Source organism: Gossypium hirsutum, chromosome A03 (genome assembly GCF_007990345.1).
Source record: "Gossypium hirsutum isolate 1008001.06 chromosome A03, Gossypium_hirsutum_v2.1, whole genome shotgun sequence".
NCBI lineage: Eukaryota > Viridiplantae > Streptophyta > Magnoliopsida > Malvales > Malvaceae > Gossypium > Gossypium hirsutum.
In genome coordinates this window covers 11,114,154-11,130,377 of record NC_053426.1, presented here as the reverse complement: position 1 = coordinate 11,130,377, position 16,224 = coordinate 11,114,154, and the positions used below count along the sequence as shown (strand labels likewise).

Below are 16,224 nucleotides of genomic sequence, written 5' to 3'. Positions count from 1 at the left end.
TTTAAAAATGCTTTTTAGATTTTCTAATTCATTTTTATCCAAAAAAGATATTTTTAAATATTTTTCCTCTTTTTAATTTTTAGAATTACGATTAGATTGATTAATTTTGTAAATATTTGAGGTCAAATTCATTATTATTTTTTTAAATTTAGAACAATATGATAAATTTTGTAAACATTGAGGGTTAAATTTGTTAAATTTTTAGATTTAGAATTAAATTGATAAAATTTATAAATATTAGAGGATTAAATTTATTATGAGGCTAATAAAAAAACTCACACCAGCTTCCCATCCAGTATTTAACAGTGTAGACTAAAATTTAAAGTCATAAAAATATTAGTGATGAAATTGAATTTTTTTTTAAATTGAGTGACCAAAATAGAACTTACCCGAAAGCTGGGGACCACCCAGAGAAGTTATCCATTTTTTTACCAATACCATTGTGCAGTCCAGGATTAGCCCATACAAAACAAGTAAAAATCACCCGTCCCGAGTTCTCTGCCCCAACTCAAAATTAGCCTCTCTTTTTTTTTTTCTCGCTACTCGAGTCTGTTTTTTTTTTTTTATTTTAATTATTAATGGTAGGAATTAAAAATTAATACAATTTGCTGATTAAATTTTAATTAAGTGAATATTAATATTGTTATCAATATAAGAAGGGTGGATTTAAATACATTGAAACACATTATTATTTTATTTAAAAATTAAAAATAATTTTAGGTATTATATAAAAAAATAAAAAATAAAAATCGTAATAATACATAAGGAATACATTTTAATTTTTTAGGGACCTCTTAAATGTTGAACCCTAATCATTAAATTCGTCCACCAAATCAGAATGAGATTAACTGTGGCTCACACATTCAACAACAACCTATTTGACCAAGTCTTCAATTTTCTTCCCTTGAAGTGGGGTTCAATGGAAATCTAGAGGTGACAGAGAATAGAAACTTGTTCAAACTTTTTAACTCCATTGCACAACCTTCAAATCTATAACTATAATGAAGTCAAATAATATGATAAATACCTTCCCACCGCCAATATTTTCTTCACTTTGCCCATTCCGACCTTAACTACTTAACAATAATCCATATTCCAGCACCTTCAACTCCTCAATCACATTAATCAATAACAAAATTCGACTTGTACAATTATTATAATAAATAAATATCTACCTACGGAAATCTGTTTTCATAAAATATTTTTAGACATCATAAATTTGTAAATTAAAATTTATTTTTTCTCTAATCTTCGACATTATATGAAAATTGATTTGAATCTAAAGTATATTTTTTTATTCATTTATGAGTATTGATCTACTATATCAATTGTCGAATCGTTACTTAAAGACTTACAATCGAATAGTTGAATGATTTTCATAACTAAAAAAAAAAAAAGTGTAATTCAACCTATTCAAACTGATGAAATTCTTTGGCTTCTAGAAAAATGCATACAAAATGGTTGAAACGGAGAAAGATGAGCTGTGCTCTGCCTAATAAATGAATTCAGCAAAGGAGGGAAAGAAAGAAACAGAGAAGTGCGCTTACCAAGGAAAAAAGAAAACAAAAAAGAAAAAGAAGCTTAATTTAGTTATCCCTGGAAAGGGTATTTTACAAAAACCAAAATGAAAAAATAAAAAAAAAATGTTTGATTGATTCAAGAAATTTTGTCATTTGGTTACAATACAAGCTCTTAATTTGAGCCATCTTTATCAGCTGAACCAAGATCCAAGGGCTCATCTTTTCTTCTACTTCCCATCTTTAACAATCCATATAGTTTTCGAAAATCTCTAACTGAATGTTCCCTGCTAAACAATCCCCCTTGTTCACCACCCCCGATATCCTCTGCCCCGTCGCCGCTCACTCTTCTGCTTTTAGCACCCGCATTTGTTTGCATTGCGCTAATCACTGATTTCAACGCTCGAGTTGGCGAGCTCCTGTTAGAAATCATGATCTCCCCAATCTCAGCAGGGCTTAAACTAGCCCCTCCCTGGAATATCTCTTCAAGCTGAGGGAATAGTTTGTGTTCCTTCACACCCAAGTAATTGTTTGCCAAATGCTTGAAACAAGGGAAATCACATAATGGAAACTGTATATGAACATCAATCCTCCCAGGCCTCAACAACGCTTCATCAACCTCATCTTTGCTGTTCATTGTAAATACCATCACCCTTTCTTCCCCACAGCAAGATATGATTCCATCCATGAAGTTCAATATCCCTCTCAAGCTCACATTCTTGGATTTCTCCATTAAGAAACGATCAAGATCTTCAACCACGATCATGGACTTACTCGTACTTTGTAGTAACAGCATCTTCAAATCAGAATCGTCTGAAACTTTTGACAAATCGATGTCGTACACATCGAAGTTGAGGAATCTAGCCATGGCCGCTACAAAGCTGGATTTTCCGGTTCCGGATGGGCCATATAGAAGATAACTCCGTTTCCAAACACGGCCTAGCCTCTGATAAAACTGCTTGGACTTGAGGAACATTTCGAGATCAGCTTTGACCTTGTTCTTCAAATCAACGTCCATTACAAGAGTATCAAACGACGCCGGATGGTTAAACGGAACCGATCTCCACCGCCCATTCTTACCTGATGATGGGATGTCAACGTTCATCCGCAACTTAATCTCTTTCTTCCTTTGACAAATATCACTAGCAACAGACAATATGTGCTGCAGATAAGGACGTAGAATTCTACGCTTATCATTCTTCCTGAGCCTCAATACCAACACCTTTGCTCCACCATTTTCAGATTTCTCGAGGGTCCAGGAGACTATGGCGCCGAGGAACACGTCCCGAATGGTCTGGTCGGTGTCGAGGTGAAGAAGGATATCGTTGGACTTGGAACCAGTGAAAAGATTGGTGAAATCAGAGTCTTCTAAGGAAGGGAGAGAAATGAGATAGGTTGAAACCTTGACATATAGCTCGTTTTCCTGGAAAAGATGGTTGAACTGCGGGACTCTATACAATTGGTGAACATGAAGCCAATCTTCCAAACACTGGAATTTTTTGAGGAGGATGAGTAACAAGGATGTTTTGAACAAAAACCGGAGAATCAGAAACAAACCCACAAGTAGAAAGGGTATGAGGATCATCATGTTTACCATCTGGGATGAAAGATGGTATTGGAAGGAGAAGAAGCTAACATGGAGATGATTTAAAAGGGGAGAAATGGAGATGTCATTTATTGGGGGCTGCTTGGTAAGTCGGCTTGAGCCGGCAAAGAGAAACTTGAATGTTAGGGGTCAAAGACACGAGGAGCACAGAGTTTTGGACTGATGACTCTATAAGGGGGAATAATATAAATGAAATTTGGCATTCAATTTCAATGTTATTGACTACTAGAAATGGGCTTTGATTTTTCCGTGAAGTTTGGTTGCAATTTTATTTTATATTCACTAATTCCCCTAATTTCTGCATTGTTTGTTTTGTTGTTTAAGGAGACAGAATATCCGACTTCTTAAATGGACTGTTTCCATTTTGGGTCAACTAGTTTACAAGTTATTCATGCAAGCCTCTAAATTTCCAAACTAATTAAATAAAAATCAAACCACACCTCTTAATAACATATTTCAACCACATTGTATTACTTTCAAACGCATTACGGGTTTTTTCTCCCTATTTTCATTTAAAACAATATAATTTGAAACTTAAGATATTCATTTAAAAAAAAAATTTAACCTTTTTTTTACTTTACTAACATCACATATGCCTAGACCGCTCCATTAGTAATTAATTAATATTTTAAAATTTTTTAGAAGATCTATTAATTTTTTTTAAATTTTTATACACTTTTTAAATAATTATCATTATGCCTTTTAAAAAAACTCTTATTTAAACACATTAAAAAAGGTTTAATCAATTATTTGAAAAGAGTTTACCTTTATTTGGGAGCATCCAAAAAAAAAATAACATTTATTTGACCATTTCAAAAAATAAAAATTTATCCAAGTAATCCCTAAAAAAATTTAATTAACCACGATTTAAACATTTAATAATCCTTCTTATTTTTAATAAATTTTTCCTCAATTTAAACATTTAAGAATTTTTTTTCTGCCTGTTGCTTAATGGCAACATTTTGGCATGGAAAGTTTTTAAATTTAATAAATGGAATTGATAAAATGATAGATATCTTTATAATATGTTCAAATAAATAATAAAAGAATCACTGAAGTTAGGTGAGATGGTAATGGTCTCTTTTACCTTAATCAGTGGTCAAGGTTTGATCTGTTCTAAATATGGAGCAGCTTTAAAACTCGTGATCAGCATCTACCTCTTAATAAACCTGCAGGATACACAAAATTAATTACTGGACTCGTTTTAATATATACCTTAAGAAATAAAATAATAATAATAAAATAAAGATTTTGAAGTTTTCAAAGAGGGAATTAAAAAAGAGAGGCGGGAAGTACGGGGAATGTGCGGGTTCAAAGCCAAGCCAGAAAGTCAATTGGCTTTTCCTCTCAGTAGTTTTGAACAAGTAACCACCTTTCTTTTCTTTTATCACTTATAGTAAAAAGCCCAAAATTGTCAAATGTTCATTCTTTGTTTATTTAAGTTATCCATATCCAATACAAACAGGTGAATAATAATAATAATAAACAAATTTCAGTAATATTTATATTGAATATTTCTCAAAGGAGCTATCCCCTAGATACCAAATTGCATTTGCCCCAAAACTCATCTTAATCAATGCCAAATGATTTACCAATTACTTAGGTATTTATGGTGGTTCAAAGAAACAACAAATTATTGTGCTTCACAAACCTGCATTTATATAAAGCTTACATGGCAATCATTCCTGGCTGTTGGAACCTAACAGAGATGAGTGAAACATGCATTGCAACCCGCAAACATCATATCAACAAAGTAAGAATCTGAAAAGAACCTAATAATGATGAGTTAAACATGCATTCAAACTTACATTATTGCTTTCACATTAAAACATGGGAGCTTGAATCCCCACTACCTAACCCCAGAATGATTACACCCATCTTCTTCTTTCAGATCAAGCAACAAAAAGTAGAATGCAAAAAAACCAAACCCATGTTAAATGTGGTCCACCCTATAACATCCCAAATATCAACTAGAATTTAACATACTACAAGTTACACTTACAAGATTTCTCTGCTAACTTTGGCAAAAGCTTCATTGTAATCGCAGCATCTGAAATTATAGGGTGAGGAATGGGGGCCAGGCACCAAAAAGGTAAATGGAAAGATACTTTTGATATTTGGGATGCTATATGGTGGACCACATTTGAGGTGGTCGTAACTTTTACTATAAATCTTGTGATAAATCCTTTCCAAATCTGCCATCACATGCTTTATATAAGCTGTCACCTCAAATGTTTTTTCCCCTCACTGTCACTTCAAATGTTAACAAGTAGACATGCCAAGAAAAAAAATTCTAATTTTGTGGGCAGGGTATTACAGAACACAAGATTGTGTTGGTGTAGCAGAATTTGAGTATATAGATGAGAATTTCAGGCATCCTGGGAATCTGATTGAAGGCTAAAAGAAACTACAAGCTTGGAGAGTTCATTACTTGCAGCTTGGACCTGATACTCATCTGAATCCCTCTGCCTTGACTGTCCAGATCACCGTGAACTTAACCGACTATATTCATTTGAAGCAACCCCAGTCTTCCTTGAAGTAGGGGCTTTCTCCAAATCAGTATGTGATAAGCCTTACTCCAGATTATTAAGGTTTAATATTCCTGAGTAAGATTATTCAAAAAACTATTAAAACTGTACTTACTCCAGATGGTTTTCCTTTCTTCTCCTCAACTACTAAGTCTCCTGCTTTCTTGCAGGGTTCAAGAAGGTCTGAACCTGTGTACCCTTCTGCTATGAAGTCAAAGTTCTTATTTTAAGCAGTTAACTTGTAAAGTTTTTATTTTAATAATATATATTTATCAAATTAAACATTAAAAATGTGAAATTTTATTCTTGTTCATACAACATTAGAAAGTTGGAAATAAGAATATGCCGAACTTCGACATTTGAAATCTCAATGTTGCAATAATGTCGCAATATCGAGCCTAATGGAAATAGATTGGGAAACTCATACTTAAAGAAGGCCACATTAGCTTTTGAGCTTAACTTATCTCTTAATCAAGTATTGATAATGATCAAGAATTAGAAAGAATAGATTATAAGAAAATGTAAAAGCCCAAAAACTCCCAAAAGGACAAAAATAGAATAGGAAAGGGAGTTAACCTAGCTTACAATATATGAGGGATATAAATACCACATTTTCAAAACATAGATTGGGGGGTTGCTGGGTGCAAAAAGAACAGAACATCAATTTTCAGAAGGAACACGTTGGAGAAGAAGAAGATCCGATGAAGGAAGAAAGAGAGAAGAAACAACTAGAGGAAAACCTAAATTATCAAAATACCTAAATTTAATACAATAAATATTACAATAAATACAGTACAACAATTTCATTACAAAAATACTAAATAGTTTCGTCCACATCACATTTTTTGCTATATTATTACAGGATATAATAAATTTATTTATACTGGTTTAATAATTAACAAAATAAAAATATCTCATAAATTCTAACTCAAAAGGTCCTATATTTTACCTACATAAAAAAATAAAAAAATTTATATTAAAATAATAGAAACTATATAAAAAAAATAAAACTAATTGGACTATATGCTGTTATGTGCATCTAATAATAACCCCCCCAAAAAAAATAATGCCTATCAAAAAATATAATAGAAACATCTCATCAATTCTAACTCAATAGTCTCGTCTTTTACCTACATAAAAAAAATGTTAAGATAACATAAATTATCTCAATATAATAAACCTAATGGGACTAATGTTGTTATTTGAATCAAATAAAAAACATAAAAAAAAGAATTAAAAAATCAAACATAAACATACCTGCACAATTTCTAAAATAAATCAAACAACCTTTTTTCTTATCGAAATAATACCTTACAAAAAAAAAATCAAAATATGAAGTATAACATTTCTAAAATAAATAAAAAAATAATAGAAAAATAACATTTATAACCTATAAAAAACCCTAAACTAAACAAATAATGTATAAATACTAAAAAAATATCTCTCTTAATTTTTTTAAACCCTCTACAAAAATCCCTTAATTCCATTTTTTTTCAAATCCTAAACATATTCAACCAATCCTTTTTTTTAAAACCCCAAATTAACCCTAAACTAAGAACCTAATTGTTTTTCATTTTCTCCTTTGTTTTTCCTTTCCTTCTCTTCTTTTATCTTCTCTACTATTCTTTTTTTTCCCTTCCAATTCTCTTCTCTATTTTGCTACTCTTCTCTCCTTCTCTTTTTTCTCGTTCGTTCTCTTCTTCTTCTTCTTCTTTATTCTATTTTTTCTCACATTGGGGGACCATTATAAGGTCCCCCAAAACTCATTTTCACGAGACCCATAACCCTTATAGGTCTCGTCCCATTTCACAGATGCAGCAGAGCAGGGGGCACGTCCCATCCCATCGCAACAGAACGATGTCGCCTGTCAAGTAGGCTTGACCAACTTTCTTGGGTTGTGTGGTGTGTACGGGTTATATGGGTTAACAATGGGTTATACGGGTTGTATTTTTATTTTTAGTATTGCCTACCAGCTACCTTCCTTCCCTTAAAAAATGTTATTATTTTTTAATAACAGAAACCTTACACTGTCAGAAAAAGTGTGGTGGTGCCACCTATCCACCACCCTCCTCCAGCATGGGCATACTATTGCCGTAAATAATTTGGGGGAAACCTATTTTAGATCTTTTTTAGTTTTTATATTAAATAGGTAAAAAAATGATTTATTTTCAATTTCGGGCTTTAAAATAGCTCAAAAACATAAACTAATTCTTCTAATCATTATTTAGAAATCCATGTTAATTTGCAAATGAATCGTTTCTCATTTCCATTTCTATTTTGAGAAAACCACATTCATTTCTAAATTATTTCATTTCTCCATTCTGGAGAAAACTAAAAAGCATTTTTGAATGTTTTTCATTTCTCCATTTCTATTCATTTTGTTCATTTTGATTCAAACACACAGTTCATTTCTGGTTTTAACGAACTAGCGGAAGGACCACTTGGACATATGCAATTGAGGCTCAAATGATTTATAATTAAGTTTAAGCTTTTCGCCTGTTAATATAAGCTTTTCCCCGACGACATACTATTATGAAAGCAACTTGATTAGTGTTCATCCAATGACCTTGTCATAAGTATGTTACCCTCATAGGATATCCTTAATCTTTTTGGGATAATATCCATTCTCCCAACATGATCCTATATTATCTCATGGTAACCATTACATCTTCATTCATGAAAAGTCAGTTACTGTCAAATAGTAATCAAGTCATTCATCATAAAGACGAACGACTCATGGCCACTTTTACTTTTTGTCAACCATGTAATGCCAATGAGAGTATATCATTTACTTATATCTCGGGTTATGGATTCTACTATTGTGAATGAAGCCACATACTGCATAAGTCGTACAATCAACACACCAACTTTCAGTTCCTTATCTATTCAAACTTAGGCTTTTACTTACATCAAAGTGTACGAGTTATGCATACGCAATCTTTCATCCACTCAGGATTTAGGTATGCCACACTATAAACGTCACAAGTGAATAAATTCATAATCAAATTCAAGATCTATTTTTCTTGGGTCCAGTCTGATGTATTGTTAATCCAGTCAGTCACATTTATGTCTCTATCTTCTGGAAATCATCCGCTCCGATGCTCAAGACAAAGCATCTCCCCCATTAGACTTGATAGACGACATATTAGTCTTTCAATTGGTTTGTTCATTTCTGATTATACTAATGACATGTTTAGGTTCGTCTAGTAATATAAGTTGCCTTTCTGTATTACGATTAGACCATGTAATACCGTTTAGTATTTGTTAAACATTAGAAAACCAGTGAGCAACATTTGCTTCTATTTTCCTTAGCGTGCAAAAACCATGTGAGGAAAATATACAAAGTATTAATGTAATTTATGAATAATTTTATTAATCAATCAGTTGGAAAAATTATAAGTGTACTTAGATGAAAATACTACACTTAGGGCACCGGATCCAACATTTGGAAGGTTAATAAGGTATTGCTTGATATAATTAAAGGTCCTCATTCTTTTTTAACTCCAATGGTTAAGCAAACGCAATAGAAATTTAATAAATATTGGATTAAGTATTCTTGGATATTGTCATGTGTTGAAATTTTAGATCCTCGTTACAAGCTAAATTATGTGGAGTATTGCTTTACTACAATATATGGTACTCATGCTTCAAAATTTGTGTAAACCATTCTTAGCAATTTTAAACTCTTGTTTGTTGAGTATATTAAGAACTCCAAATCCTCGTCTTCATTTTTAGCCAGAAGTTCCAATGTTTCTGATAATGATCTTGTTGATTCTAATTTACATCAACTCAATGTTAATAGGGCTAATTTGGGAGGAGATTTTGATGAGAGTGATGATTATAAATGATACTTAAGTGACTTAAGTACTAAAAGTGAAAAGTCACAGTTGGACATTTATTTGGAAGAACCAGAGTTTGAGTTGAATAGCCAAATAGATGTATTGGATTATTGAAACAAAAGTTCAATTCAAAATCGTGAGCTTTCATTATTGACTCGTGATCTTTTGGCAATTCCAATATTGATTATAGCTTTTGAGTCGACTTTTAGCATGAGGAAGAAAATTATCACACCTTTGAGGAATTCACATAAACCAAAAATGGTTCACACCTTTTCAATGGGTAATTATTATTCTCGTTTTATTTTTATAAATTTATAACATTTTATCAATTTGATTATCAAACTATTTATTCTTATTTCACATTAGAAATTGATTGCAAGAATGATGAGATTGATGATGACAATGATTCTTTGATTCTTTTCTAGGTATATAATTTACCTTATAATTTATAACTTGTTATACAAATATGTTGATTGCTTAATACATATATAGATATTTTGGTTGGTTAATTACATTTTGTAGGTTATTTTTGGCGTTGTTTTGGGTGTTGTTCTGCCGTCGCTTTTAATTTTGTATGGATATTGTAGAACCTTTGTTTATCTTTTATTTTGCTACTAATTTTAGACCCACGATGAGATTTTAATATTTCGTCTTTGTTTTCTATTCCTCAACTCGTAATCATCCAATTATTGGATTTCATGTTTCTGTTTACATTAGTGGGTAAATTGAGTTAATTTCTAATTCTAAAAAGTTGTGATTAATGGACGTAAAACTTGAATGGTGCATGTTTAATTTCTTTGATTTTAAATGTGTAATGATATAAACATATATTGTTACCGTGTATAATCCCGTAGGAATGGTGCTTGCAATTATATTCTTGACATTAATTTGGCATAAACATATGTTAAATTAGTAATAGGATTAAACATAGTGACTTCGAGAGAAGCCTATAAATTGTCGTATTGCTGCAGCATTGCCGCAACATCACTACTAGTAATTGCATGTTAGGAGGAAATAATTATTCTGACTCTTCAATTCATTGCCATTAACTTGTGTTACTGTTTTTAAATTGCTACATATTTATTTGAATTCAATCAAATTTTTATTTAATTTCTAAATTGTCATTTGTTAATTTTACAATTTATGTTTTAAAATCAATCTTGGTGGAGACAATAATTCTAAAGCAATTGTCTACACTTACCTATCACAAAAATAATCCGCGAGAGTATCTCCTGTGATCAGGGATTCCAATCTCAAAAGGCTGAGTATTGCTTCATCCAGTTCTGAAGGGCTATGTTTGCCATTGCTTCATGATCTGTATTGCGGCGCTGTCTCAAAAAACTATCAACCTCATCAATAAATATAATAGCAGGCTGGAGTTTATAGGCCAGGCTAAATACGGCAGCCACTGCAAAAGTAGAAAAGGAAATAAATATTACAAACTGAGACATAACAAACAAACTAAAATTTATGGTCCATATATCCATTAGAAAGGCATATGAAAGGATATTTAATTGAATAGAAAAAGACCAGCAAACTACTACTTACCTATGCAATGAAAATTTTCATCATCTTTTTTGGACAGTGATTGGATATTGGAGTTACAAGTAATATTTAGATGACAAAACCATATTTGGGGCCTCAACTAACAAAATGTAAAAATGAAACTATCTCAGTGCCGCCTTAGGATGGTCGAATCAGTTAAACTTCTATTAAAATATTTCATTTTACCTTGTCACGCACCTTCTCACATTTCTACAAGAGTTTGACTCAATAGAACAAACCCAAAAAAGATTACAATCCAATTCCATACTGTATAACCATATGAATTCAGGTATTATCAGAATGACACTTACCCAGTTTCTGTGCATCACCAAACCACTTGCTCATCAGATTTGATATCCTCACATTGATAAAAATAGCTCAGACTCCTTTGCAATGGCTTTAGCAAGCATGGTCTTTCCCGTCCCTGGGCGTCCATATAACAAAACCCCTTTCTGAGGACCAAGAAGCCTTCCATGTGAAAACAGCTCTGGTCTTCGTAAGGAAAGGATCACTAGTTCATAGAGAGCCTGCTTGATGGCTTCCAATCCTCCAATAGACTCAAATTCAGCATCAATAAGATCAGGATTTATCACATCACATTCTATTACATCCTGTTAAAATGAGATATATATAGTCATGTAGAAACCATAGAAGTTAACAATTAGGATTCTATTTCAAAGCTATACCTCATTCATCATTCTATATTTTGGATTACTGAATACACCATGCATGGATTCTAAAGTATATATCGGTAGGCATGCATTATGATATTGATAAAAATAATAAAAACGACGAAACCTATAGCAAATTACAGACATGGAAATGAAATACACTAAAGTCTGCAACAAAGGCATTAAGAGCACATGCTCATGAGCTAACATTCCAGTGTCTGCATATCTAAGCAGGGAACCGTGACTGGCTGGTTAACTATTCTTCAATGAATTATTTGTTAATTGCAACCTTTATGGTAATTTTGAAGTAGGTAAGGAAATCATGTTTTATTTGTATCCAGAATAGTTGTAGTAGTTGTTTTGTGTGTCGCTGGGTAGTTGATGTCATATGGTTTTTAATTTTTCCTACTGAAGACGCATTATTTTACATTTATATATAACCACGATCCGCTGACTATTGATATTTGGTCAACTATGAATCCGATTTAGCAACTGTGGAATGCAAGCAAAATTAAAGATACCCTAATACGCCTTAGCAAAGCTTTAATGACTTGAATGTTCAAAATTCAGATAAATTGATTTCCATTTACAAATTCCACTAACCATACTCTATACAATCCATCAGTACTCAAATTTATCTATCATGCGCTTTCCATTTCCGAAAGTAACAAATATATATTTAAGTCAAATTGCACAGTTAATTTCTATATTTTTTTTCCTTTTTTAGCAATTTAAATTTTCCTTTTCTTGTAGTGAGAGTTCGATGTTGAACGATGGTGGTCGAAAATGGTTGCACTGTTTGGAGGTGGCGAGGGTAGCGAGAGAATAAAAGAAATATGGAGGTGTGGTGGTCAATAAATTTGGATGTTGGTTTCGTGATTTTAGAAAAAGAAATTTATAACTTACTATAATTCTTTTTCTCAACTCATAAATAGAAGAATAATGCGTTTCAGCGTACTCAAACTCACATATTTATACATGAATAATAATATTTACATCAATCGACAAATTTATATTTTTGATGAATTTTACACTCTCTTCATGGTGACATATATATTTTGAATGTTGATGTTTTAATAGCCCTTACACTCAAAACAGGGGGCATATATATTTGAATATTTATTTATCATGGCCTTACACTCAATTAGTAACCGAATATGTTTTAATACTGATCTTTTATATATATACATGTTTTTTTGACCATCACCGCATTATAATCTGTGAATAATGATATTGGATTTGATATATAATAAATTAGATTATTGATATATTAGTATTCTTCTTTTATATTCATAATGTTAATTTCGTAAATTAATTTTTAGGCTCAATGGGTCATAAGTTTTAATTTTTTTTTTGTGAAAAAATTAATTAAATCCTTTTATAAAAAACATACTTAATTAAATTTTTAAACTTTTAAATTGTATTACTTAAGTTCTTTGATCAATAATATCGTTATAATGTTGACATAGCACTTCATATTAGCAATGGTTGAGAGTCACGTCAACCACCAAATTATAAAAAATAAAAAAAATTCAAAAGAAATATATATTTTTTTTATTTTAACCAGTTTCATTTGTTTCAAATTTTAATTTTTTAAAAAGTTAAATATTTTTAAAAGATTATAAATTTGTAAAAATATTATTATAAAAAATTAAAATTAATAAAAAACTATTTAAAATTTAAAGTCTAGAAATTCAGAATGAATATGAACATATGATTATCTAAATTTAATGTGAAATTGGACATGTATAGATTCATTCAAGACGATTTTCTAAAGTATATGATGTTTAAAAAATATAAAAAAAATTTATTTTAATAAATAAAAAAATAAAAATAAATTTTAATATTAGCCGAAGTCTGACATCCATAATGTCTGGAGTTATTCACTAAATAGCATGAGAATCACATAATTCATTGGAAGAATGTATTATACATGAACATCTCGAAGGTAATACTATGACAAAAATAGGCAAAATTTTGAACTAATACACATATCAGTATCACTTGAAAGGTGCGATCATAGTCTGAAAAGTGACAGAATCCAACACACTAATATTGTCATTAATATATTCACATTTTCAAAAAAAAAAAAAACTTTAATGTATATTAATAAATTTTAAATTTATTTGCTAAAATAATTTTTTTATTTTTTATATATCTAAAAATAAGGTTTTTTTATGTATATAATATAAAAAATATAAAAATATTTAAAATGATACACTACCCTAATTAATTATGCAAATGGGGTGTTTGGGGTTAGAGAAGATGGTGCATAAGCGACACCATTTTAAGTTTTGACACAAACAACTGACAGTTTAAAAAAATATTTTTTTTATTGGTGCACCCTTATTGATAAGCGACACCAAAATGTTTTTCTCATACGATTCTAATACATAAATTAAATGAGTTTGGGTGATGATGCCCATGAGAAAGGCGGCACCAATTATTATCCTATTGTTTAGAAAGAATTGAATAAAGTCACATAGTAATCAATCATCCAAATTTATATAATTACCTTATTGATATCATAATGATTCATGAAGAACCATTGTGTTTGTTTAAAAGTTAAGAAACTAATTATATATAACATAACCCCACTGCATATTTAAAGTTTTTTAACTGACCCATACGCAAATAGCATACAATACTGTTGTACATATTACTGGAAATTTGAAGAACAAAATTGTTGTTTATGTACATATAGAAACAAATTACCTTCAATGCAAGCTCCTCAAAGCGTTGCTCCACGTTTACTCTTGTTTTAGCAGTGCATTCAAGAAACATGGATCCAATAGGACAATTAGTGCCTTCTTTCCCCTGGGCACTACCATCCAAACTTGTATGGAAAAATATTTTGGTCCGGCCTATCAAAAAAGTTATACCATTAAAAAATTATTTTTTTAAATTGTCAGTTGGTTGTGTCAGAATTTAGAGGTGGTGCTACCTATACATCACCCTCCATTACACCATTCTTTAAATTAATCAGGGTGGTGTACTATTTTAAATATTTATATATATATATATTTTATACTATGTACGTAAAAAGTCTAAAAGTAACCATTAGAATTAAAACATTGACACACATATAATATATTTTTAAGAAAACAAATTTTTAACATCTTTTAAATTTTATATAATTTAGAAAAATTATCTTCAATGAATCTGAACATATTGTTGTCCAAGTTTTGATTAATTTTAATAATGTTTTTACAAATATATAAAATTTAAAAAAAATTACTTTTTTTTTAAATTTTAAAAGATTTACGTTTTGAAATGAATGAACCTAGACACCAATTTGTCCAAGTTCGTTCCTATAAAAAAATAAAAATATATATGTTTCTTAATTTTTTTAATTTTTTTAATTTTTACATTTTTTGCTGATGTGGTAGCTGAAGTGACATTGTTTCATCAGTAACTATTGTTGACATGGAGAACCATGTTAGCATCGTTAGCGGCCACGTCACCGCTATAACGATCAAAGACGAAAAATGGTGGTCAAAGAGCTTAATTGATGCAGTTTGAAAGTTTGAGGGCTTAATTGAATGCGTTTTCATAGAAGGACTTAATTGATTTTTTTCACGAAATTTTTGGGCTTATATACCCTTTAGCCTAATTTTTATTAATTATTAAAAATTAATTTTAACATTATTAATTATTATCACATATAAAAATTATATTTATTTAATTAAAAAAACTTGGATATTTATTATTTTTAATTTATCCAATTATATTTAATGATTTTATAGATTTATAAATTTATTAATTAATAATATATTTTGTTATTTTTAACTAGAATTTTTAAAAGATATGACCAAATTAATTAATTTTATATTAATATACTATCATATTTATTAATATTCAATCAATATTAATGGTATTCTAAGGATGTTGGAAAACTTTGACTGATGGTGATAGTAGCAATACTTCGAATGAGGATAAAACCACCAAAATGGTTAGGTTCAAGGATGTGGATACGAATATGAGTAGTGAGATGGCCGTAGACTTATCCCCTGCGCCGATGATGTTTTGGAGGGATAAAGTGTTACAGAAAGGATCATCTGGTTCTATATGTAAAGAGGAGATTGAATTTTAGGAGGGTGATATCACGAGAACTATGGTTAATGGGATATTAGTAATAAACTTTTCTGAAAGGATAAAGCAAATTCTGGTAAGGGATATGGCGACCACGGTGGTGGTGAAATTATTGGGAAGGAATTTAGTGTGTTCTACTATTCATAACAGGATCTTTAGTCTATAGAAATCATCACGTTCGTTTCAACTTATGGATGTTGAAAATAACCAATTTCTGGTCAAATTCCAGAGAAGGCGACGAGAAGGTTCTCACTCAGGGTCCATGAATTGTTTTCGGCCAGTACCTCAAGGTTCAGCCATGGACTTCGGACTTTAATCCCCTTCAACTGTTCCCTAGTACTGTTATGGCTTAGATTTGACTACCTGGACTACTAGGGGTCCTTTACAAACGCTAAATCTTGGAAGATATAGGAGGATTAGTATGCA

At 30.8% G+C, this 16,224-nt stretch overlaps 1 protein-coding gene and 1 pseudogene across 1 annotated transcript; both read right to left on the bottom strand.

Annotated features, from left to right (window-relative positions):
* Positions 1–1,558: 1,558 nt before the first annotated feature.
* On the bottom strand, positions 1,559–3,495 carry LOC121224685 (AAA-ATPase At2g46620). Its single transcript, XM_041108492.1, has one exon. The coding sequence runs from the start codon at positions 3,112–3,114 to the stop codon at positions 1,693–1,695; it is 1,422 nt and encodes a 473-aa protein (XP_040964426.1). The 5' UTR covers positions 3,115–3,495; the 3' UTR covers positions 1,559–1,692.
* Positions 3,496–4,883: 1,388 nt separating this feature from the next.
* LOC107949975 (outer mitochondrial transmembrane helix translocase-like) lies at positions 4,884–11,649 on the bottom strand (annotated as a pseudogene).
* Positions 11,650–16,224: the final 4,575 nt, after the last annotated feature.

What these genes read in the sequence shown, in the direction of transcription:
- LOC121224685 (XM_041108492.1), bottom strand. Translation starts at nt 3,114, where the DNA reads ATGGTAAACATGATGATCCTCATACCCTTTCTACTTGTGGGTTTGTTT.